At 52.3% G+C, this 24082-nt stretch overlaps 9 protein-coding genes across 9 annotated transcripts; 4 read left to right on the top strand and 5 right to left on the bottom strand.

Annotated features, from left to right (window-relative positions):
- The first annotated feature begins 254 nt into the window (after positions 1 to 254).
- Positions 255 to 1244, top strand: M421DRAFT_223988 (uncharacterized protein). Its single transcript, XM_033588332.1, has one exon. The coding sequence runs from the start codon at positions 654 to 656 to the stop codon at positions 1197 to 1199; it is 546 nt and encodes a 181-aa protein (XP_033446302.1). The 5' UTR covers positions 255 to 653; the 3' UTR covers positions 1200 to 1244.
- Positions 1245 to 1781: 537 nt separating this feature from the next.
- On the top strand, positions 1782 to 3096 carry M421DRAFT_7277 (uncharacterized protein; the record flags this gene model as incomplete). Its single annotated transcript, XM_033596914.1, has 3 exons — positions 1782 to 1923; positions 2689 to 2865; positions 2918 to 3096. 3 exons carry the CDS (start codon positions 1782 to 1784, stop codon positions 3094 to 3096), a joined length of 498 nt encoding a protein of 165 aa, XP_033446301.1.
- A 2135-nt stretch (positions 3097 to 5231) lies between these two features.
- On the bottom strand, positions 5232 to 6674 carry M421DRAFT_7276 (mitochondrial carrier; the record flags this gene model as incomplete). Its single annotated transcript, XM_033596910.1, has 8 exons — positions 5232 to 5368; positions 5425 to 5536; positions 5588 to 5733; positions 5784 to 5969; positions 6019 to 6237; positions 6291 to 6364; positions 6411 to 6445; positions 6501 to 6674. 8 exons carry the CDS (start codon positions 6672 to 6674, stop codon positions 5232 to 5234), a joined length of 1083 nt encoding a protein of 360 aa, XP_033446300.1.
- A 1015-nt stretch (positions 6675 to 7689) lies between these two features.
- On the bottom strand, positions 7690 to 8177 carry M421DRAFT_68334 (uncharacterized protein; the record flags this gene model as incomplete). Its single annotated transcript, XM_033596504.1, has 2 exons — positions 7690 to 8010; positions 8061 to 8177. 2 exons carry the CDS (start codon positions 8175 to 8177, stop codon positions 7690 to 7692), a joined length of 438 nt encoding a protein of 145 aa, XP_033446299.1.
- Positions 8178 to 8895: 718 nt separating this feature from the next.
- M421DRAFT_94185 (glutathione reductase) lies at positions 8896 to 10486 on the top strand (the record flags this gene model as incomplete). Its single annotated transcript, XM_033598181.1, has 2 exons — positions 8896 to 10254; positions 10442 to 10486. 2 exons carry the CDS (start codon positions 8896 to 8898, stop codon positions 10484 to 10486), a joined length of 1404 nt encoding a protein of 467 aa, XP_033446298.1.
- A 1956-nt stretch (positions 10487 to 12442) lies between these two features.
- M421DRAFT_68521 (uncharacterized protein) lies at positions 12443 to 15316 on the bottom strand (the record flags this gene model as incomplete). Its single annotated transcript, XM_033596527.1, has 7 exons — positions 12443 to 13154; positions 13204 to 14254; positions 14307 to 14485; positions 14533 to 14697; positions 14752 to 15010; positions 15064 to 15130; positions 15182 to 15316. The coding sequence occupies 7 exons, from the start codon at positions 15314 to 15316 to the stop codon at positions 12443 to 12445; spliced, it is 2568 nt and encodes an 855-aa protein (XP_033446297.1).
- A 959-nt stretch (positions 15317 to 16275) lies between these two features.
- M421DRAFT_423049 (pentafunctional AROM polypeptide) lies at positions 16276 to 18834 on the bottom strand. The gene has a single exon (XM_033593344.1). The coding sequence runs from the start codon at positions 18362 to 18364 to the stop codon at positions 16307 to 16309; it is 2058 nt and encodes a 685-aa protein (XP_033446296.1). The 5' UTR covers positions 18365 to 18834; the 3' UTR covers positions 16276 to 16306.
- A 1228-nt stretch (positions 18835 to 20062) lies between these two features.
- On the top strand, positions 20063 to 20598 carry M421DRAFT_397302 (uncharacterized protein; the record flags this gene model as incomplete). Its single annotated transcript, XM_033590134.1, has 2 exons — positions 20063 to 20277; positions 20390 to 20598. The coding sequence occupies 2 exons, from the start codon at positions 20063 to 20065 to the stop codon at positions 20565 to 20567; spliced, it is 393 nt and encodes a 130-aa protein (XP_033446295.1). The 3' UTR covers positions 20568 to 20598.
- A 2184-nt stretch (positions 20599 to 22782) lies between these two features.
- Positions 22783 to 23779, bottom strand: M421DRAFT_397300 (uncharacterized protein; the record flags this gene model as incomplete). The annotated part of the gene is made up of 3 exons (XM_033590133.1): positions 22783 to 23035; positions 23342 to 23638; positions 23758 to 23779. The coding sequence occupies 3 exons, from the start codon at positions 23777 to 23779 to the stop codon at positions 22878 to 22880; spliced, it is 477 nt and encodes a 158-aa protein (XP_033446294.1). The 3' UTR covers positions 22783 to 22877.
- Between the last annotated feature and the right edge of the window lie 303 nt (positions 23780 to 24082).

The following is a 24082-nucleotide window of genomic DNA, read 5'->3' as shown; positions in this document are numbered from 1 at the left end:
GATACATCCTCCCTGAACCTCTAGACTTGTTCTGGGCGTGTGGTGCTTGGAAGCGATGCGGAGACTCCCCTCACTAGACGTCGGATACTGCAGTACCTACGCCATCTCGTGTCAAATGTGCCCAACATTAATAAGGCAACCCTCTCGGCGATACTTGCCGCGAAAGCGCCGAACTCCCGAGCTGTGATGCCCGTACAAACTTTACCGCGGCCCTATTCGTAATCCACCAAAGGACCCGTAGCCTTACTCATGCATTATACATCGCTGACACCTTCCCGAATCTGATGCGTACGCGCAATCGTTAAACACATCAGTCCGAGAGTTGTCCCTTTGCTGCATTGAAATTCGAGTTTGACACCGCGTGTCGCCATAAGCTGACAGGTTCCGACCGTGAACTCTGCAGCAACGCCAGCAACGTTGAACGTGCGGTCAAAGCTGAAATTTGCCATTCGGCTATCTGCACGCGCAACGGTGGAAAGCCTGGGGTGACATTGTAGCCACCACGTGAGTTGCAAGTCAACGGGCATGACTTGCCGAAAAGATCCGTCTTTGAGTGGTATTTTTGGGTGCAAGACTGTAAGTAAGACCATTGTAAGAGCGATCGACATACGAGGACCACTGAAACGGCCCTACGGTATTGAGCACATGTTCACATGATCGCCAGTAATACTACCTATCGCAACTCATACATGGATACGGACTATACTAGGACTGATAGTACGCGTTTTGACAACACCATTCTTGCGTACCGAGGCTACTCAGTATCATATGCTCACCCAAGCTCAGAGGACCTGCCTGCCAGCTTTTCATCCAATCCAATTACAATCCGAGGGCTTGAGCCATGTCTAATCTTCCTCATCGAGCTCTTCAGCTTGGCAATCGTTCGGATCCAACTCCTTCATGCCCGTATAGTGCATCGTCTGCGCCATCTTCTGCACAATCTGGTTGTGAAAGGCGAACCACATGTCGAGTTTCTAACAATACATAGGAAGCCTCGTCGGCATATCACACTTCGTTGCATGCAGGCAGTGTACATCAACAAGGAGCTGCTGAAGCCGCTCGCGCTGGAGTGGACCATCAAAAGCGGAGTAGACCATCTGATAGGAAGACAAATATCTGGATCAGCCGTGTCTCGACAAGGGAGGATGCTGGTGTCGAAGTCAGTTCGACGCACTTGTTCGCTATTGTGCTTGCCGTAATGCTTGTTCTCGTCTTTAAAACATCTCCGGTGTCTTTCATAAAGACCTTCTCGGTTACAGATCCGAATCCTTCGAACTACCTGAGACTGCGAGCTGAACTATGGGCACAGCCATAAGTGATCACTCTTGGCTCATTGGATTCGTTAATTCCGCTTTTGAGGTAGGTTACTGACTAACCATTTTCGTAGCGAAACCGCAACAAATGATATCGTTACCGTAATTGTGGGCCTAGATCTTGGCAAGTACAATGTACACAAGACACTCCTTTCCGAGTACTCGGAGTACTTTACGAGAGTCTCCAAGGGTCTGTGGAAAGAAGCTGATGCCTGTAAGATATTGTCAGGCCAGTGAGCCGTGACTAATTGAATTGGTTGGCATCTTTGTGAGCTGGTTATACAGGCAAAAGTTCTCGAAGCATGAGCCCGACTTCCCTGCAACACAAGGCGATGACGATGATCACAAGTGGAGGGCCAACCTCAAAGTCTCCCTGATTCATGCTTATATCTTCGGTAACCGATTCTTTGCACCGTAATTTACCAAGACGATTACAAAAACCTCGTCTTCTGGCTCTTCAAAAACCACATGGTCGACTACTCGGCCGTAATCTTTGCATACTCGAACTTCGAGCAGAACTGTCTCATACTGAAGGAACTGGTCTCAGCTCACGGCTCTGGATACCGTCACAGTCAAGACGACGAGACTAACAAGCCATTGCAGCTGTTCAGTTCATCTCTGATATACAAGACAGACATAGTGAGCTTAATTTCAACCAGGATAATCTGGACCAGTTTGAGGACCATGCGCATACGTTGAGTGAGGAGATTGATACTTGTGGGGGGGAATCGAGGTATGTGGAGACTGATAGTGATTTGGACTGAGAGCAGCATGTATCATTATCGTCTTTGCTTTTTATCTCTAGTTACTCTACTAGCAATGTTTGATCTTATTGCAGCTGTATTCATGATTATATTCTTTGATGGCCACAAGATCTTTTTAAGCGCTTACACACCGCCCCATACCATCGCTCGGCGAGGCAGCAATCGATGGCAAGGATGCAGGGGAAGATGAAGTGGAGGACTGACGCAACATGGAGCTGGAAAACTTTAAAATGTCAACGATCATCTGGGTGACACTCACTGGGCGTCAAGTGTACCAGTTTTCTGGTTGATGATGGCCGTTTTATTTGCAATCGACCTTTTTGAATGCGTATCACAGGAAAAGTGAAAGCCGCTCGATCATGGATCGTGACCCTTCACTTGCCCCACAAACCCTTGCCTAACCCTTCTGTTGCCTTTGCTTCTTTTACTTGACAGCGTGGTCGTTCTGGAGCTTGCTTTCTCAATTCGTTTAATTACCAAACCAGCGCCTTCACCGCACTATCACATCGACACTCCACTTCCGCACACTATGAATGCACAACAGGGACTCCTGAGGTTTGCAATAGCTCGAGCACACCCACTCACAAAACCATAACTGACCAAAAGTACAGCATTGCTCTTCGAAGGCACGATCGTGACCGTCATCCTCGAGCCGCAAAACTGCAAACACAAGGTTTATGAGGTGCACTCAATCGACGTGCCCGACTACTTCAAGGAGGCGCTTACGGGTGCGTGGCATGAGGAGGATGAGGACACCATCCGATTGACAGGTGTTGATACTGGTGTCTGTAAGTAAACGTAAGATTGACATGCAAGCGCTAGCGTAATTTACCACTCTAGTCGACGTCTTCGTAGCCTGGCTCTACAATCGAACGCTGCCTGGTAACTATCTGAACGAAATTACAGCTAAGGAAAGGGTCCTGCAGATCGTACAGACGTACCGATTCCAAGTACTCGAGTTCAAGCGCGCTGTGCTGAAATTGCAAGTCGACCTATATCTCTACCAGGACGGCGGTTAAGCGGTATACTTCGCGGTTATCAGCCATGCCTTCAATAATCTACCTGATGCCAATCATCTTCTCCGGCTGATGATTGACTTTCAGTGCAAGAACTACGGTTCCACGTAAGATGAAGGTCTCGAGCTTGAACATCGAAGGAGCCTTCCAAACAAGTTTTTGTTGCGGGTTATGGTGCGCTATAGCGAGTTGTGGACCTCCTCTCGTCACATTGAGCTCAGCGTAGACGACTATCAGCTCCTTGATGGCGCGGAGGAAAGCAAGGATGCAACCGCAGGGGCAGACTCTGAGTAGTACGAAAGCATACAGACGCGCTTACACAGTGTCTTCTTAAGCAACATGTAATATACTTGGCAGTTTAAGCTTCTTTCCGATCTCTGGACCACCTGGGAAGTGAAACTCGAACCAGAAAAGTCCAGAACGGACTACCCATCGTTGCTTTCACTTAGACGCCTTATTCCAATGACTAAACGCATTTGTATTCTTCGCTCCCTCTCTCGACAACCCCACTCCTTTCAGCAGAATTTTCCTCTCGTGCCCACCACACTCAGACTACACCGCTGCTACACCAATTTGACGACAGTAACTCTAGCTGAGGCCATAGCCACGGCGGATGGCGTGCAACTAGCTTATGGGTACATACCTGCTGGGGACCAGCACCGACAACATGCTAATACCTTACCCAAATCTTCGCTACGCGGAGCTGTAGCCAAGGTCAAGGTCGGGCCAGAAGGCACAGAATACTATATCCACCCAGAGCTTATGTTGCAGCACCCAGATTAATTCAAAAGAGCGCTTCATGGCTCCTGGAAGGAAGCTGAACAGCGCGTCATTACGCTGGACGATGTTGAATGCGGCACATGTCAGTGAAAGATGCAGAATCTTGAGCGCAAAATTTACAACGCGGCAGTCGAGTTTTTTCTAGAATGGCTGTACTTCCAGCTATACCCCAAAGACCACCGCTTTGGCCGCGAACACCAGAGCCGGACACGTCAACTGAATAGGCTGAGCATCTGTGAATTCGGCGACGATTTCCTGGTCCCAGCACTCCGGCTGCACCGGAAAGCGCACTTGTTGACAGTTTCATCGCAGACTGCGATACTTACTGTACGTCCATCATATACGCATACGAACATCTGCTGTACAGAAGCCCTGTGTCCTAGGCGATGGTCGATGCATATTGCCACGTTTTCCGTGAAGGCTCAGATAGCGAAAATAGTGGGGAGCTGGAGCTTAAATCACAACTGCCACAAGACTTCTTGGTGGGTATCATGCTAAGATACATGCGGCACTAAGAAAGTTCTGGATCGTTGCGACGACCATGGACATACCTCAGACGACGAGAGAGGCGACAAATGAGATGCCACGCATCGAAAAGTTTGGGAAGTAGTGTGAACAGGGAGGGGACATATTTCCAGATGGCCCGTTGAGGTGCAGGTATGAAGCACAGCGAGCTGGAGCAGCAACGTCCGGGGGCAAACTTCCATGAGCGGATGCGAGCTGTCACTGCCAAGCTTGATCTACCTTCTTCACCCAGTCAGCAGAACAACTCTTCCTTCCATTCCAGTAATCCAACTATCTGAGGTGTGTCACCTTCCACAGATTCGCGACACCATAAGACCCAAAGACTCCAGAAGCTTGTTTCCGCGCGTGGATAGCGGTTCATTGCTACTATTGGATGCGGCTTGGAGGGAATGCCTGAAGTAAAAGCGCTCCTAAAAATGCTAGTCGACGCACGTGATGACAATCAGGATAGATACGACCTCGAGCAGCTGCCAGACGAGGTATACGCCATGCTATGGATCAGCAACAAGAGTGTGAAGGACGAAGGACAACTCGTTTCTTGAGCGAAGCACCAAGGCCCTTCAGGGCATGGAAACGGAGGCGGACAATGTATCTGACTGGGCGGGGAAGAATGACCGAGACATGCAGGTCGGCTTTCAAACAGACCAGACAAGTCTATGTTATGTAAGAGTTGCATTGTATTCAATGCTATGCAAGTAAACAGGCACTCGATCAATACTACCTTACATACCGTATGTGGCGCCAATATGACTCCTTAGTGCTCCTATTTTCGCACTGCTACTCCAAATCCTATGCATGTACAATCGAATCGCAGATCTGGGGTATGGTATAAATCAATCAACACCCTCGTCGTGTCGGCGCAGGAGCTCTTCATCGACATCCATACGGTTGATGCGCTTCTTGGTAAACTCAAATGCGGTAAAGAATATGGCGTTCACAACGCACGATCGAGACATAGAGACCCCCAGACCTGAAGAATTAGTTGGTTTAGTTTGCACAGGAAGAGACGATGTGGAGGAGACTCACCTCGGTACATCCGTGGATTCAGGAACTGGATCTTTGGCCGAGTCTGCTTGTCTTTGCCGCCAACAAGACAGTTGCGCTGATAGATACTCTTGGCAGTGTCGATAGGGAAGATCTGAGACAGTGTCAGTACCTTCAGCTAGAATTACGCGGGGAGTGAACTCACACAAGCCCAGCTGACAAGACCGCACAGTCCTCCAGCAATCACCACAGCTAGTGGGTGTGTAGGAGAAGTGCCTCGTGCATTGGCAAGGATCTGCTTCACGCTTTCATACGTGACAAAGTAGATGCCGGTGCCGATCGAGTCTCGAACTACAGTCGGTCAGTCTTTGTCCGTCCCCACAAAACTCCGATTTCCTTACGCAAGTGCAAATGAAAGCCAGAATACAGCCCAGTCCAGCCTCGATGTCTGACCAAATTTTGCGCAGTCTTAATCGTTCCTAGGTTCTGATAGCTCTTTCGTATCGCGTCATTTTGCTTGCAGCCGTCGTTGCGGTCAGCCATCAGCACAGAGATCTGGGCGCTCAGCTTTGTCAACTCAAACGGGCCTTCCTTTGTATTAGCTCCGCAGTTGTAGTAGAATTCATTGCAACGTACAGGCGATTGCCGTGATTGTGGCACCGGCAGTGGCTCCTGCAAGACCGAAGCATGTTATCGTTGATAGCGTAGGCCATGCACCTTTCGTATTGGCAGTAACGAGCGGCGAGCTGCCAGTTGCCTGATATATCCAGTCGTCGACGGTGTATTTGGAGCGCTGGTATATCGAGAAAGAGACAGTTCGGACGAGGGTGATGCTGGCCAGGGGTGACCAAACACCTATCAGGGACGTGTCAGCTCTGCACCCAGACCATTGTATGTGTGACCAATACCTCGCCAGAATCCATGCACACCCTCTGTTTGATATGTGTGGCGTACGCAGTCGCTGAAGGAGTTGAATTTGTAGCTATTGTAGTCAGCAGTGCTCGTAGAAGTCGATGACGCGCACGTACGCTTGCAGGCGTGTCTTCACGGAATCGAGAGGGTACTGCGAGATATCAGCAGAGACCTTAATTGGCACATCTCCTGAGTACTGTACGTACTGCAACAACTGTCGATAGCAAGCTGCTGGAGCTCGCTGCAACCTCAGTCCTGTATCTCTTGGTCCATCTTTTGGCCTGCTCGCTGCGCAGCACAGCTCGTGACACGTCGGTGAGGTCTCGCGGCGGACCGGCAATGGCGGTGAGCTGCTGTCTACTCTCCTCCTGCTCGGGCATACTGGCTATCGCTAGCTGTGGAAGACGCGGCGTCTTCCTACGGCAATCGCGACTGGGCCAGTAGCCGGGCAAGCTCCATCAAGACCGCTTTGAGGTCAGGCTGGTGTGGGCGGTGGGGGTGCGCGACGGCGGCGGAGGGTTTTCGTGTATGGCTGCGAGGGAGGGTGGGTGACAATGGCTGATGTTTGACTGTGTTGCGTATCGAGTCGGGGGAGCACGATGATGCTGTGGTGGGGTTTCGTGCCATCTAAAGCAACGAAACAGCCTAAGCTATTGCGATTGGCTACAGCACCGTGATCTGACCAACTACACATATCTTGACTGGACATCTCAAATCGCTCATGCAACACACTAAAGACTTCGCCGCATATCACTGCTTCATGGTCTCGTTTCTTGAAGAGCAATTGCAGTCGCAAATACATGGCATTGTCAGATTTGGTCGTTCATCTTGCATTTCCAGAGCTCTGGTCAAATGCGGGGTCTTCCAATCATGAGCATGTGAAGCTTGAGGCCACAACCGCACTGATGAGAGCTTCGGCGAATCAGATCGCGACCGACCAGTTGCGACGACACATCGAATGATGAGCTTCAATTCTGGTTCGCTACACCGTCTGCACTTTACTATCTTGTGCCGCACATGGCCGCTGATGTCTTGCAGCTTCAGTGAATGTGATGCATGCTGCTGAAGTCTGGTTCACAGCTGTCGTGTAAGACAAGAGGCTACCGGCCGCGGAGGTGCCCGACCGTGGTGGCCGCGGCTCTTTTAGGCTTCTTTGTATTTATCGCACCGTTTCCACATGCTAGATTGCGGTGCCAAGTCTGATGCCATGACATGTCGATTGCACTGCACGTGGCAGTCTTGCTGACCCTCATTGCATATAATACCTCGAGCAGTCGTCCACCACGGCTATCGCTGATCAAAGCGCACGCACGTGTTACTGACCTGAGAGCCTCGTCGATGTACTGAAACGCAGTCTGAATAAAAACTCCAGCACATCCAGAGAGAGTGCTGCAATCAGTCCTTCTTGCCTACGATTCTGCGCAGCTCCTCCTCGTCTTTCGAGTACGCTCTGCGTGGCTTCTCTTCAGTTTCTGTATTGGTCCTCTTCTTGTTCCTTGAGAAGCTCGAAGCAAGCGCCTCTTTCAAGGTGTCGCGATCGTTGTCCACGCGTTCTAGTTGACCATGTCGCCTCAAGCTCTCCTTGTGCCAGCTGATCTGCCCTCCATCTGCCTCCCTGTGTTTCTGAGCGTTCAGTTTGGCGGCGCGGATCGAGGTTCTGGCGTAGACGAAGAGGATGCCGGCCATCGTGATGGCAGCCAGTGGTGCCATCATGGTCTGTCTGGACTCAGCAGTTGCTTATGCTGTCACGCTTGGAGAGCACCCACTCGACCATTGATAATCCCGCCACCCCGCGAGAGACGTGCAGGTGCATCATTGGAGTGAGGTTTTGAACTCTCGTTCATACCATCAGCTCCTTTCGGCGTTGAAAGTCTTCCACCCATGCTTGCGGTAGAGGTGTTCGTATCGCGGTGTGGTCGCTCCAGGAATTCAACTGAAGGAATATAGTCGTCTAGCTGTTAACAATGTGCATATTCCCATGCCCAGTATCTTAGCTATTGTACCTGGAAGAGGCTTGAAGTTCAACGCGTGATCATACGAGCTGTTGTGAAGCTCCAGCTCGAATCCATGAGGTCAGCGCAGCCTAGCTATCAAAAGGAGGTTAGCGCTATGCACGCCTTCCGCAATTGACGCTCGAGACTTCCGTCATCACCATCTCGAAAAAGCCATTTCATTTCGCGTTCTTTGTGCGCCTCGTACAGGACAAGTCGCGCACGCATTGCATAGTGACGAGCTCGGTCCCTATCTGTCAACACTCATTCGTTCAGTCTTCTAGACCACGCATTTGCTGGCCGCTCACCAAGCAGTGAAGCGTTTCTGCATTCGGAGCACCGGACGAATAGGCTTACTAAACTGCAATTGCAAATCCATTTTTGGTTATCCTTGCGTCATCTTATAAGTTGAGCCGGTACCCCACTTGCTGCATTAATGCGTAGAACAATTGTTTGTAGGCTACGAGCTCACACACCGAGTCTCTCGCATAGTACCCCTCCATCCACGAGCTTCCTCCCCCGGTCCCACTTCCAAGCCACCACCGAAGTAAAACTGGCTTCTACGCGCCTATCGAATCTCTCTTCCCACTTCTCCACGTCAACAGTCAGAATGGCACCTATCGAGAACACTGAAGAAGCCGACTACCTCGTCCTTGGTATCGGCAGTGGAGGTATCGCCTCCGCAAGACGAGCTGCAAAGCACGGCGCAAAGGTTGTTGCAGTCGAATCGAGCCGCTATGGCGGTACCTGCGTGAACGTTGGGTGTGTGCCCAAGAAGGTCACATGGAATGCTGCCGCGATCGCCGAGACATTCAAGGACGCAAAGGCATACGGTTTCCAGGTCAAGGAGCAACCTGAGTTCGACTGGCCATACTTCAAGAACAAGCGCGACGCCTACGTTAAGCGCTTGAACGGCATTTACGAGAGGAACCTCGACAAAGATGAGATCAAGCACATCAGGGGACGCGCGAAGTTTGTCGCCGAGAACGAGGTAGAGATTGCGCTCGAGAACGGAGGCACCCAGCGTGTCAAGGCAAAGCACATCCTCATCGCGACCGGCGGTCGACCGAAGAAGCCCGATATTCCTGGCAAGGAGCTCACCATCGACAGCGATGGCTTCTTCGACCTCGAGAAGCAGCCCAAGAGCATTGCCACGAGCGGTGCAGGATACATTGGTGTTGAGATGACGGGTATGCTTCACGCACTGGGCAGCAAGACACACTTCTTCATTCGTGGCGACAAGCTCCTGCGAACCTTCGACCCTATGATCCAGGACGCTGTCACCAAAGAGTACGAGCGCCAGGGCATCAACCTGTACAAGGGCACATCGATCATCAAGGTCGAGGACATTGGCAACGGCATGAAGCGCGTTACATACGAAGAGAAGGACTCCAAGAAGACCGGCACAGTCGAAGTGGAGGCCGTCCTCTTCGCAACCGGTCGTGACCCTGAGATCGAAGACCTGCACATCAAGGACTTTGGCATCAAGCTCAACGACAAGAACCACATTGTAACGGACGAGTACCAGAACACCAATCTCAAGAACATCTTCGCCATCGGCGATGTCTGCGACCGCGGCTACGAGCTGACTCCTGTTGCCATCGCGGCCGGTCGCCGTCTGTCAGACCGTCTTTTTGGCGGCAAGAAGGATGCCCATCTCGTCTACGACAATATTCCCAGCGTTGTCTTCGCGCACCCTGAGATCGGTTCCATTGGTCTTACTGAGCCGGAAGCGCGCGAGAAGTACGGTGACAAGGTCAAGATCTACAAGACCGAATTCACAGCCATGTACTTCGCCATGATGGAGCCCGAGGAGAAGCAGCCCACAGCGTACAAGATCGTCTGCGTTGGTGAGGAGGAGAAGGTCGTCGGTCTGCACATCCTGGGTCAGGGCAGCAGTGAGATTCTGCAGGGCTTCGGTGTGGCGATCAAGATGGGTGCTACAAAGCAGGACTTTGATAACTGTGTGGTAAGTGTGACCCTTTCCTTCCGGTCTTGTTCCTTTCCCGCGCCACGTGCGCCAAGTGCTACGCTGGCGGGTGAGGCGTATGCAGACCGTGTCAGGCACCAGCACAAGCACAACAAGGCCGTGGATGCGGGGAAACGAACTTGGCGGTTGTACTACCGTGCTTAAACTGAGCTAACTTAATATGCAGGCTATCCATCCCGTCTCTGCAGAGGAGCTGGTCACCATGACCTAAATCGTGTATCCACTCCACCGCGTGTATATTCAGCATGCAAGAGGTAGATCAGGCGTCCATACAAGGCGAAAGCGTATGGATCAACATAGAAACCAAGTTGATTTATTTGACACAGCCCCTTGCCCTGAATGACATGTGAATAATCAATTACACGCATCAATCATCAACGCTTCAACCACGCTGCATTACTTCGTCCCGTACCCGCCGCAGCTCTAGGAAATCAACAAAGTTTTCCTTTTGTCTACCGACATGATCGCTACGAGAAGCAATTACGGGTCCTGCATGAGGGACGAGCTTCCCCCACGCTTCGCTTGCAAACCGTTGTTTGGTCTAATGCATGCAATATTGCCAGTCCTGCACGTGGAACACCACAGTCTGACACACCTCTGCTCTTGTCCGGTGGTCTCTCTCATTCTCGCGGTCTCAATGCGGCATACTATCCTACAGCAATACGACTTCCATCACGTACACAGGGTTCACGACTATGCCTCTATACCCCAGGTTCCCTAGTATCCACCTTCCAGAGATCACTCTTCATTCTCGAAGCTGCACCGGGACTGCAAGATCAACTGTTGATCAGACACAGCCCTACCACTGCCTTCATCAACACCCTTGTGTGGACTCGGGCCTGTGCCCTCATTCTGGTCTCAGCACCCACTGGCCCTGATGATCACTGCCACTTTGTCTAGACCCTCGCAGATGGCAACGTGGCCGGGGTGGACAGGGTCTGGCTGTCAACTCCGATTTCGGTGAGTTGAAGAATCGTGGAGCGTGATTGCAATGATTGGGTGGAACAGGCAAGAACAGCCAGGTCGGATGCTTCTCAACAGTGGCCCATCAAGCAGTGAGATCAATATGATCCTTCCAATCTATCAAAACATGGCTCCGGTAGCTGACGAATGTTGGAGCTGTACATGCACAACAGGAGGGACAACAGACAGATGAGTTGTGACGGAGCAGACATTGAATGCCATCACACAACTCATCTCCTCAAACCCCGGCATTGTAACAGTCCGACGATTTCGCGCCCATGACACCCATCTCGCATCCGTATTCGCACCGTTTTAGCCCGCTCGCTAAGCTCCAGTACCCCAGTACCTCCGTCAGCAGTGAGCACCCTGCCTTGAGCCAGAAGCCGGGGTGCTTGGTCGAGCAGATCTGGGGCACCAGTGCCCACCGTTATCCTCCCAGGATATCGATCCTTCACAAGGAGCTCACTCGACCACTTGACCACACTCCTCTTTCGAGCACTAACCTCGGCTTCTAGCACTAACCGCATTGGCAAAATTCCGCGGCCGGGCCGGTTAAGCTTCTATCGTGGGTAGCATGCCCGTCCCTATTGCTCGGGCGCTGTCAGCTTCTCCACAGCCCGTATTCTGGTCATCCACACAGTGTGTGTGGAGATGGACTGGAAGGTGGAGATAATCAATCAAATCCCACAAGAAGTGTGGCGTGAGTTTGAGTGGGTCGGCGCTGCCACCGAGGTCCTTGTCCTTATACGGTGACTACTACCTAGGAACCCACGGATTTGCGATTTCTCTTTAGGATCGAGGTTGCAGGACTAGCAGAACCGATCGGAAAAGGTACATGAAGTGCGTCGCAATGCAATCCGTTGCGAGGTAATGATATTCGCTCATTACACATGTACAATATGATGGCTAGTACATCTCTAGGACCGTTTTTCCTGTACGTGATCCCATGATGGTGTCAATGATTCATACACCAGCTTCCAGGATCCCAAAGCGCCTCGCTGCTGTCCAAAAGGTGATGACCACTCCCGGTCTTCATCCAACTTGTGATGTCCCTAGAAATGCCGTGCTGTAGCTTTCAAAGCTATTACAATATTTACAGAAGCGAAGTGATGATGAAATGTGGTTAGCGATCTGATGCGTTGGGAATTTTGATGTACCGCGGAACCTTCGCGGAGGTATGTCCTTTTCAGGCAGCTGAAAGAAGTCACCCGCTCTGCCCACTCAAAAAGAAGTCCAGTTCGCTGGGTCCACCACGGCTAACTTCATTCTCTGCGAGCTGCTCCAGTAGGCTCAGGAATGGATCCTTGCTATCTGGATCTGTATGCACTGATGCGCCTGACGTGCTGCCGGCGCCTGGTGTCGGCTGCTGGTCGTAGGGTGTCGGCATACTTAGCATCGGATCGAAATGCGGTATTTGGGTGTCGTTGTTCGCACTAAGGTGCGCCGCACGAGGCACTGGCGATGGAGCAAGGCTTGCAAATTGCGGCAGTGGCGAGAAGGAGAAGTTCGGACTGAATGGAAGGGCGAGACCACCAGCCTGGTTGGTGTGGGTCCCGTTAGTTGCACTCGGCATGTTGATCGTGCTGTTGTTTGGGGGTGGTGTGAACGGTGGGTGAGGAGGATGCGTTGATCCGTTGACCCGTGTGTCGCCAGGGCTTGGGTTCGAGGTTGTGTCGGAAAGCCCGGCATCGGAGGGTCTTGAAGTCTTGACGGTCAGAGGGTAGTTGGCAGATGTAGGCGTCGGCAGGGGTGCCGATTGTATCTGAGGTGTTGCTTTGGAGTGCGTTGCTCGGCGCCTCTTGTTAGGCTGGCCGTTAGAGTAGTGAGGCTGCACAGGCTGCTGTTGTTGGTAGCTACCGACTATGCCACTGCTCATGTACATGTTATTGCGCTGTTCGATGTTGTACGTCGCAAGCCTGGGGAACTAGTTAGCATCGTAGCTTTATGGATTACGGTGATACTGACCCCTCATGGATAGACTCCACCTGTATATCTGTGAAAGTGACGTGCGATCCATCGAACACTTGGCCTGGGTACCTGTCGAAGAAATCCTCGAGTTGAAACACAGGGGAAAAGCGCATTGGGTTGCTCGCCAATGATGTGACAAGCTCGGTGTGGCATCCGTAAATGGTCTGTAGGGTCTCTCGCTGGTGCTGGGCCCCTGTCCAAATGAAACGTAGCTCAGAGAGCTGCTGCATCTCCCGAGAGAGAAACTCTGCACTGACGGAGAATACTTCTCCTTCCCTTGCAGGGTAGTGCGCGCCATGTACGTGAATAGTACCAGCGGTGCACACGCAGTAGCCTACGAAAGCCGGCCAATCGATGATAGAGGAGGCTCTTCCTATTTCAACTAGTTCAGCGATCGCATTAGCATGAAGAAAGCACAAGTTTGTTGCTTCAATCTGCCAGGGTTGATGCTGTGATGTTCCCGAGAGTTCAGTCAGATCAACCGGTAGAAATGGGCGGTAGATCAAGCAATGTATCAAGTGATACACTAGCTTCGAGAGGACTAGGATAGTGCTGTCGGTTTGTCCAAACAACGCCTCGATCGAGGTGAATGTATCTTGTGTTTCCGATGCCCAGATGTCGAGCTCCTGACGGATCTTGGAGAGGTTGGAGAGTGAATGCCAGGGGAAGTGCGAGTCACCCTTGACACCTCCGGCCGCAAGGTAGCGGTTTGTGATGCCCAGAATTCTGGCGATGCCAATGAGCATGCCCATGCTGCCTTGTCCTCCCTTTCCAGAGCCGCCCATATATTGCAAGTTCTGTCCGTTGGGGAAGTAGTCGCCTTCTAGCAGCATTGCGCCAGGGTGCAGCTGCCAGCTTGGTAGGCGAAGTACGATCGATTCGTCTGGTACAAGGGAAGGGCGCTTGGAGCCAGTGGCTGCAAATCGGTCCATGAGGTAGCATGACCAGAAGAGTCGTCGCCGCCCCTCTCGTTCGGCGGGTGTGACTTTCAAGCCTTGTGGCAGTTCGCGGTGGAGATCGAGAGCAAATGCCATGCTTGTGGCGGCGTCTGAACCTGGTGTTAGCTGTCTGATCGTGTCCAGGGGTGCTGTGGACCTTACTGAGAAGCATGAACGTCTTCTTGCCTTTCCCCAGCTGAAAGCTTGCCTGAGAAAGAAGCATCAATGTCTGCAATGCCTCAATTGAAGGCTCGTCGATGTCAAGCTCCAATCGTGCTCGTCGCGCGTACTCGGAGCCCATTCGTACTGCGGCATTGTAGCCGCCGAAGTGAGGTGCATATCTGGACAAGTTAGCCTCCAGCGCAGCTTTCAAGGGGAGGTGTCCTACCTTGCGCTGACTGCGTAAATCGCGAATGCTAGATGTGACGGTAGCTGGTTAGCTTGTAACCGCTGCCGCGTCGTTGCCTCGTCGAGGATGTAATATGGCTTTCCGTGGAATCTGGCGAAGTAGGTGTCGAGCAATAGATCTGGAGCAAGCGCTGGTATTTGTATGCTGCGAGACGTTAGCACGTGGAAGGCTCATGCAAGTGCAGTTGCGGCTCCGCACTTTGGTTCAATGGGCGACATCAGCTGACTGCTGATATTTGTGTTGCTGTGATTTGGCGCAATGTCGACAGCGTGTTGTGAGTTCGGTGAGGCTTTGCTGGCTTTGGAGCTGTCGGCGGCATCGTGGATCGCAGAGGAGAGCTCCTCAACCAGCTCATCGCTCTTTCCTTCTGAGTGGAGGCGCTTTTCCAGGCCATCGACGCGCTTCAGCAAGGCCTCGAGGACATCGGTCTTGGGTCCTCTCTTCTTTGGCACTGCGTCTGGCGGGGTGTTAACACATGACTGCAAGCACCCTTCAGCAAGTGGAGCATACCGTAGATGCAAGGAACAGCAAACACTTGACACGCTTCACAGGTTGGTCGTGTCCGGTTGCACTTGATCTGTGGACAGCCTGTCAGCGCAGTCGTCACCACGTGGAAGAGCTACACCACCTTTCGCTTGCGACAGCTTTTGCAATTCATAGCCTCTCGCGGCTCGTTCGAGACCCGGCGGGCAGGCAGACGGTCGATGCCGATCTGAGGCCTCGACATCGCGGCTGCCAGTGACTGCGAGACCTCGGTGGACATTATAACGGCGGGTTGGAACAACGAAGAAGCATGATACGGCGGCCAGCACTTGGAACGTCACAGCGCGAACGAGACGTTGGGAAGAAGAAAGCTCACGGCAATGAGCATGCACACGCCAGCTGCAGTAGTTCAAATTAAGGCCTCTGACAGTGGGGATGCGCAGGGGGCTCGCACAGAGCAAGGCTTGATGAGCATCTGCGGGAGCGAACGCCTTCTCGGACTGAAACGAGTTCGCGTGCGTGAATCGCAGGACAGTACCAGGAAATGCTGGGCCGAACGGCTGGAGACTACTGGGGCACCGCGTGATGGGCGATCTCGGGCCATCTTTATGCGGCAGTCGTGAAGCACCGTTGGACCGAAGGCCGTATGCTTGTCGCTGCTCGGCGCGCTTATGGCTACGGCGCATCCAAGCAGCAGACGCCCAGGGGCCAGGGCACGCAAGTGCGGAGAGGGCAGCAAATCTGAGTGCATCATGAGGCCATGGCCGGGGGTGGAGGCTAGTGCGCAGCGGTCCACTGAATGCAGTCCTCTGCAGCAGCGCACTCTGCCTCGGCTGTAGTAGCCCTGACATTTGGCTGCAATTTGGGCGTTAGATTGCATGCGTCGCACGCATTATTCTGTGCGCAGTATAGCGCAGTTCTTTGGCGCCGGAGCAAAAGTGGCACGTACCTTTCGAGTTGTGAGAAATCCGGGGTAGCTGAGACTGCTGCAAGCGAGCCAATCCAGACCTCTGCAACTGCCAGCATGTGGTCGATGCCAGTACTGAGTGTGCAGTGCACTACTGCACGGCGCCCACGAGGCATTCTCATCTCGAGCCATCCGGGATGGCCTGGGAGCGCCGGCAATCTGCAGCAGCGATTGGCGGTGAATGACCTGGTGCGTACGAAAAGGATTCAGGACTATCCCGCCCTGTACGTTGCTCCCGGTGCATATTAGCCACAGACCGTTACGTGAACTCATCTGTATGATACTTGTGTTGATTACTCGACTCTAAAAAAGACCCCTCCCAGATGCTAACCGTACGAAATCGTAGCACACGTTCTGCCCAACAAGCTGCCTGAGTGTTTCGACTGTGGTCCACGCCGAGACATCACTAATCCCGTATGCAGTCCAACCTGCCGACATTGCAATAGCCAGTGGGTCAGCTTTACGGGGCCCACTGGCCAAGTCGACGAACACCTTGCCTGCAGGCTTCCCTCCGGCACCGCCGTGCCCGTTCGTGCTGCCATTACGTCCGTCAACTCTGTAGTGCTTCAACAAAGGAATCACGAGTAGCGATTTCTCTGCTGGAAGTGCCGAAATGATAACAAACGGCTGCTGCAATCGTTTTACGTCCTCTACGGAGCGCACAGGCTGCACATCGGTTGAAAGTGGGCCGTTCGATCTGAAACCTATTGTGTAGATTGGCCCTATGCCTAAACTCTTCAGTGCGAAGATCGATGCTGATGCGTCAGCCTCATTGCTGGCAAGGAGAAGTGCGGCTGCTCCGCTATATGCCGAAGGCACGAAATCGCGGGTCAATGTTGCGCGAATACCCTTCCATCTCGCATTGTCACCGATGAAGGATGGGCTGTTAGTGCCTGGGCGTACCAGCACCGTGTCCACCTGTCCGATAGCCCGCGCAGCATTCGACAGGGAGGGCAGATATGCAGCCGAAGATGCCGCTAATGGAGGATTGATGTATGCTCCTCCAAAATTAGGTCGTCGAAGGATGTGTTCGATCGAGGCCTTTGGTGTTCTAGGCGCAAACATGAAAGAATGCGGCAAGCTAAGTTCGTTGAAGCACTTCTCGAAGAACATTGCTTGTGAAGTGGACCGGACACTGCCGATACCATAGATGTCCTGTTTTGGCACCTGACCCATGGTGTGGAGTGCTGCGTTAATCTCGGCAGCACTTAGTTGGCCAGGCGCTGCAATCATTGGCAGCAGTGGATGTGTTATCGGAGTGAAGATCTTGTTCATGGTACGTGACAGCTGCCCAGTCGGGCCCATGTTCAGTCCAGAAAAAGGCGGGTGTGGATACTTCGTTTGGATGGTCGATCTGAAGTACTCAAGCTCGTAATTCTCCTGCATGGAATTTACTAGCGCGTACATCTTTACGATGTCTCCGTACACCGCTCCCCGTTCGAACAGTCTTTGTGTCTCTGGCGCTGTCCACCGGAACGTGCCCGAGAAGTCGTGAAACGCAGAGATGATTTTGCTGCAGCCCTTGTTTTCTGCAAGCTTCCGTCTAATCTCCTCTGGCAACCACAGTTCCACGTCAATGTATTCGCAACCCCATTGTATCGCGCGCGCCAAGTACTTGTAAAAGAGATTGGGATCGTCCATGGGGAACCGGCCGTTCTCGTTGGTGCATCGCGTTGTATAGATGATGGGCAGCTCTGTGCGCTGGCGCAGGATCATGACCTGCTCTCCCACATAATTCAGACTGGGTATCTTAGTGGGCGCCTTCGCCACAGTGCCATCTGCGAGTGGCTCTTCCAGCAGATCCACACGTATCTCGATGGCGTCGGCGCCGACTGAGAGTATATCGAGGTTTGGTAGCGCGGCGTGTACGTCGGGGAAGGTCGTGGAGATGAGTGTGGTGCGCGCTTTCTTCGCCAGATCTCTGTGAGGCGCAATCTGCCCCAAGATCAGGGAGAGGTAGCGCGAGACGTCTCGCCGAAAGAATGGCGTGCGTGTGTAGAGGTACTCGTAGTCGCAGCGGTCAGTGAGGGCTTCGTCCAGCTCATGGCCTCCGTCCACGCGGTGTGTGTTGATCAGTAATCTTGACCGGTCCCAGCCGTCCAGTTGTGCGCCAACAGCTCCTATTCCCAAGCCATAGACCGTCTCTGGGGGCCCTGCTTTCGCAACGTCTACCGAGGACGTGGACTCCCACTTCTGTCCCAGTACATCTGCAAATATGCCCACGATGTCCTCTTCTCCTTCGTTGTGGAGGATCAGCAGCGACGGCTTTACCGCGCCGGGGACCTCGTGGACATCGATAGTGACCTCAGGAGTCTTGAGGTGCGTCGTGGTTACGCTCTCGGCCTGCACCATGGTCGCCATGTAAGGCTGCGATGTGAGCGACGAGTGTCGCGCGCTACTCGAGGAAGGCAGTATTAACCGTAGGCGTTGAAGCCGTTAACGCGGTGCTGGATTTCGGCGACGATGCGGCGGGCGGTATACAATTGACAGGTTCCAACGGCCGCCGCCTCTACCATGTCTCCGTGTCCTCGACGAAAGACCCGGGCTGTGGGGCAGCTTATGGATGAATACAGACCTCCAAAACAGAGGATGGCTGCAGGTCTAACCGTCTGATGCGATATAAAACAAAGTGAAGATTGATCGCCGTGCGTCTGAAGACTGATAGTATGTAAGATAGCACCATATCCAAGCCAGGTGGAAGCACCAAGCTTCCGCGAAACCCGCGCGTTTGTCTCCCTCTAAACCCGTTCTATGGCTGGACGGTGAATATGCCGTTAGAATGGCCGCTAAAGTCACATCTTCTGGGGCAGTTGTGCGCATGCGGGCCAGGGCGGGATGCTTGGTAAGGTCACCGACTGCTGGGCCTTGAATTTGTCCGTCGGTTCGAGATCGACCGCCAAGCGTTCAATTATTGCACCAATGATAGCCGTTACATTTACTCATGATTCACCATCGCCTTATGCTCCATCTGGGCCCATCGACAAATTGCTGACGGCTGGCCGCAGCGGCACACGGCGAAAATGCGGGGATTGGTGGAGAATGGGGCTTGGTATGTGTCGCAGAGTAACATCTTTGGACCTCCCGAGCCTGCAGGCACCCTCTGAACAGCGTCCTTCAGCTTCGAGACTCGATAAAAACACGGCACGCAGTAGTTACGAGCTCGGCGGACGCCATACGATAGATGAGGGCTGCGTCTCCAAGACTGCCACTCGCCTGAGACTGGTCGCAATGCCTCGAGTAAGGAGCCAGCAACATCTTGTTCCTCACAAGCAGCGAAAGGAGACCCTGAAAAGAGGTATATTGACCCGCGTTAAGCACCATCAAGGCCATGGATGTGCATTGTGTACGTGCAAAAAGCCGCGGCGATTGAACGTTAGCACAATTTATCGGCGATGCCAGCGATGACGATCACGACCTCAACTGCCGTTCATTCAAAACTCTACGTAAAGAGGTCTCATGATCCCAGCACACTTAGATTTATTGCAGATATTGCATCCCCTTCCGCAAGATAAGAAATTCCGTCAAGGTCTGGAAATTCTTGCGTAGGCCTGCTCAAGTTTATCCGGTAGCGAGGCACAGCACATAGATTGAAAGAGATTTGGAAGGCTAGATGTCTCAGGTGTGACGCAAAGGCCGGCGATACTGCTCGACCGTTGTCAACGATGCCTGGCAAGCGCAAGATTATGGAGAAATTAACAGAGGAATGCAGCTTCTATCTCATACGTTATGCGGGGAAAACCTCTTCATATCGCACCGTCGATACCGGTATGTGGGGTGTACAATGATATTCTTGATTACGCAGCACCTGAGAGGCGCGATTTTGTCTCTCTTCCTCCCCGTCCGCTATGTCACGCAAAGCGCATACGGCTGACGCTGGTTCGAGCGTCTATCCGCTCCCGTACGAGCCATATCCGCTTCCGTTCCTCTATGGTCTACGCACACTTGCCTGGCTGTAAACCTGAGCTGGGACCTTGATTTGCGTTTCGCAGCTCTCCATTAAACCCCCCGAAACTAATTCCATCCAACAATCAGATCCTCTGATAATATTCGGGCTCATAGATGACCGAAGCTCCCGCAGACTTCATCGCAGTACTCCTCGTCCGTCTCGGTGTAATTGCTGCTCATAGTTCTGAGGCACCTGGTACACTTTTCACTGTAGCGTCTTCTGGTGGGAGTGCTGTGTCCGAGGTAGTCGCATGCGCGCGCTCGGTCCCGGTTCGACACGACGTTCTTCTGTGCATACTTGTGCATGACACTGTGGGGGGATCCGGAAGGTAAATCGGTCTCGACTTCGACATGCCCAGCGGTCTTCGTGGGGACCGTCTCGACGTCGAAGTTGACATGCATCTCTGCAAGCATCTCGAGAATATAGCTGTCATCGCGCAGGTTTCGATACGCGTATGCGATGACGCTGAAGGGTGCCGCTCTGCTTCTGCTGGTGTGCAACTCGATGGTGTGGGCCTTCATCGCCTTCTGGAAAGATGGTACCAGGAGGCGATCGCCGAGCATGATCGCTCCAAGCTCCGCAATGTCCGCCAGGTCATCCATAGTCTTTCCAGACTGAGACCGCACCGTGATCGTCTGAGTATACAGCCATGTCACGAAGATGTCGACTTTAGGGCTTGCTAGAAACAGGTCAAATGCTCACGAGCGAATAGATGCCCACACGGCTTACGCTGCACATTTTCAAGACGAAGCATGCCCTCTTTGACCTCCTTCCACGGACTTCAGAGCTGTGTTCAAGGTATTGGCTGTGCTGAACGGGCAAACATCGGCGAATGTGATGTTTGATACCATTTGCGATGTCGACGACGACGATTTCACCTTCGCTGAAGGCGGTCCTAGGTACCCAACTCAGCTCGAGTCTCAGTTGATATGCTTCCAGAAAAGCAAGCTGAACAAATGGAGGTAGCTCACTGTAGTGACGGTTACAGATGAGGTGTCTGGGGTTGTAAGCACTGGCGTTGGAATGGGTTGAAACTATCAAGCTTGTGACGAGAACCAACAAGCCACGACTCGTTTCCCTTCTCGGTGTCCTCTACAGCAGACACACATTCGAACGCTTGATCGAATCTCGGCTAGTAGCTGTTCGACGAACCTTGACCTAGGAAAATGAGAGCAGCGATCAACATGCCCAGGGTACCTCAGACGCGTAGATGGCACAATGTCGCGTACATCATCAGATGGCACAAACGTTTGAAGCATCAGCTCATGCGCTCAGGACGGCGCCAGACCCTCTAGTCACGGTCATAGCACAAGGCCTGAGTTTCGAAAGTCCCGAGAGCATCCTCACCATGTACTCGACCCACTTCCAGGAACAAATGGCACGCGACAAGACCTTAAGGCTTGAGATCTCTAGGGGGCACGGTACAAGATACTCCAGCTTGAGCACGACGCAATCGTGAATCACGAGACACGAACTCCAGCGTGTGAAATTGTGCTGACTTATTCGCCGACTTGCTCAATCTGTCTTGCTACGAGTGTTATCACATCCACGAGTTAACCGCTTCACTCTGCGCCCTTAATTCGGTGGGCCCACAGCACTTAAACAACATCCTACTCTACGGCCTTAATTTTGTCTGGGTAACACTGCCTCACAACTTCTCCGCGCGGGTCTTGCCTCGGAATTTCGCGGCATGAAAGGCTGTCCAGGCGAAGCAGCTGGATGCAAAGTACTTTCGCCTCAACGATACCGAGAGCACGGTGTTTCCTAACGATGTGTAGGAAGGTCATTTGTATCTCGATGTACTGTGACAGTGGTAAGCAATTCTCCTTTAATAGAAACTCTGTGTGAACCATCCTCTCGCCCCATTCGATCCCACGGTTAAAAAAGACACCAACTATTCACCTACCGCCCAACCACAACAGTGACGATAGTCTCACACGCTACATCACCAGATACATTAGAGCGCTCAATGCGAAACTATGAAGAGCAGAAACTTACCCGGAAATGATCTATCGTGCTTTTTTCCACGGCGGCGACGTGGAGCAGTGGCAGCTTGTCTCGGCGAGAGAGGGAGTGTAAATGAAGGCGAGGCTGGTGGTACCTTGAACCAAGGTCATGATCACAGAAACAGTACGGCTGAAGGTATAAGAGCATTTCATAAATCGCAGGTTTGGCACTGTGCTTATATCAGTCTGGCTAACAGCTTAAGGTTCGTGCACGCGGTACTTCACTGCCTAAGGGCCGCCTTCGATAGTGACCACATTACTGCGTACGATCTCTCTGCAAATAGCTGTTAGCTTTGCCACTTTACTTCCTGAGTCCTGGGCGCGGACAGGAGAAGCAAAACTTCCTCCTTCTCGCCGTTACTTGTCATTGTCATTTGTTGCGTGTAATGGTAAGGGAAGGAAGCTGCGCGGTGGAGCAGTGAATGGTTCTGATATAAACCTTGGGTGAAGGTAGAAGCTACGAGCACTGATCATTACTCACTGATGATCTGACAGCCCTCTGTCCTTGGAGCGCTTTGTCAGGACCTTTGTTACTTGTTCCAATTATTCTGACACGCTTCGTAGAATTTGCCATGAACGAGCTCCATGTACGATAACGGACCCATATCCCCACCGCATACATGAAAGGCCTGAGTTTCGCTTGTACCTCTCTCTACCAACTACCGCAGGTCTTTCTCTTCTCTCCCGAATCGGGACCACGGTAGTCATGGTCACCCAGATCCTTCTCCGCCATACTACCAACTTCACTGTACCTATCCATGACGTCCAACAGAAACCTTTTCGGTAGTTGATCGTGTAGAGACAGAAAATGGTTATGATCATTGTCTCTTTTGACAAAGTAGCCTTTGCAGCGTACATCCACCAGAAGTTTCAGTATCGTATGGCCAGTCTCAAGATTGGCATACGCCCAGATGACCGTTTCCTACTTAACATCTGGGCCGAGTGTGAGACGCTCGACTAGTTCCTCCCGGATAGTTTGGGCGAATTCAGAGGCGAGGAGTCTATCACCGAAGATCTCTGCCTTGATACTGTCGATTTCCCAGGACTGGTCGGGCTGTTCCTCTCCCGCAGCTGACATCTCTATGTGTATAATCAGATAGTCTGGCGTGTAGATCTAGTTTACAAAGAAGTCAACTGATAGCATGAGTAAACGCCAGCAAATTGAATAAGAGAACTTATACGTCTTAGGCTCGACATCTTCCAATCGTACGACGCCTTCTTCTGCTTCTTTCCATGGACCCTCCAAAGCCCTCTTGAAGTGCTCTGAGTACTGGGCGAGAACTACTCGATGGACCTAGTACTTGACACACTCGGGCCCCACTTCGACGGTGACGATGCCCCGGCGCGCTGCTGCCCAACATGTGTGTCAGCTTCCTCCGCACTCACCACGAGTAGTAGCAACGTACTCCATGCGCACAGGGTTCTCCTTAATCTCTTTTGCTGATGTTGCTATGTTGGTGGAGATTGGAGGTACCGCCAGGCTGGCGAAGGTGAAGTGCCTTGGTCTGAAGCTACAGTCGGCCCCAGACCGATGGTGGAGCTGGCATAAGTTTGACCTGCTTTCGTTGCAGTGCTTGTGTTGAGGTGAAAATTCCGGGCGGAAGGATTGAGAGGCGAAGCTATGACTAACAAGCAAACGGGCAGATGCAAGTGAAAGTGAAGAAGGAACCCTTACGTCCAATACTAGGATGACAGCGGGGTATTTTATCAATTTTATTCAATCTCGTGATACTGCGCCCTTATACGGTAAGTTCTACTGTGACGAAGGTACTAAGTTTGCGCCTGCTTCCAGCAAAACATACCAGGTCCATCAAACATCGTCATGTAGTCGCATGTCTTCCTAGTCAGAGCCGCTGACGATGCTCTCCAAGTTGTTATAAGCCATCGTTAGTAGATGCACTCTGACGGCATTCCTTTTTCTCTTCCTTTCCTGCGTGATCATGGTAGTCGCATCTGTCCAGCTTGGCGACAAAGTCTCCGAGGACAATTTCACGGCGAAACACCACCTTCGCCAGCTTTTGTGCGTTGAGTCTCGCAAACTTATCCATGACGCCGATTATTAAGGTGTTAGGAAGCTGAGAACGAAGCTGCCACTCGCCGTTCTCCTTGCTATGCCTCCTGCTGGTC

The sequence above is a fragment of the Didymella exigua genome, assembly GCF_010094145.1.
Source record: "Didymella exigua CBS 183.55 unplaced genomic scaffold M421scaffold_24, whole genome shotgun sequence".
NCBI lineage: Eukaryota > Fungi > Ascomycota > Dothideomycetes > Pleosporales > Didymellaceae > Didymella > Didymella exigua.
The sequence above is the reverse complement of the archived record's forward strand: the minus strand, read 5'-3'. Positions and strand labels throughout refer to the sequence as shown.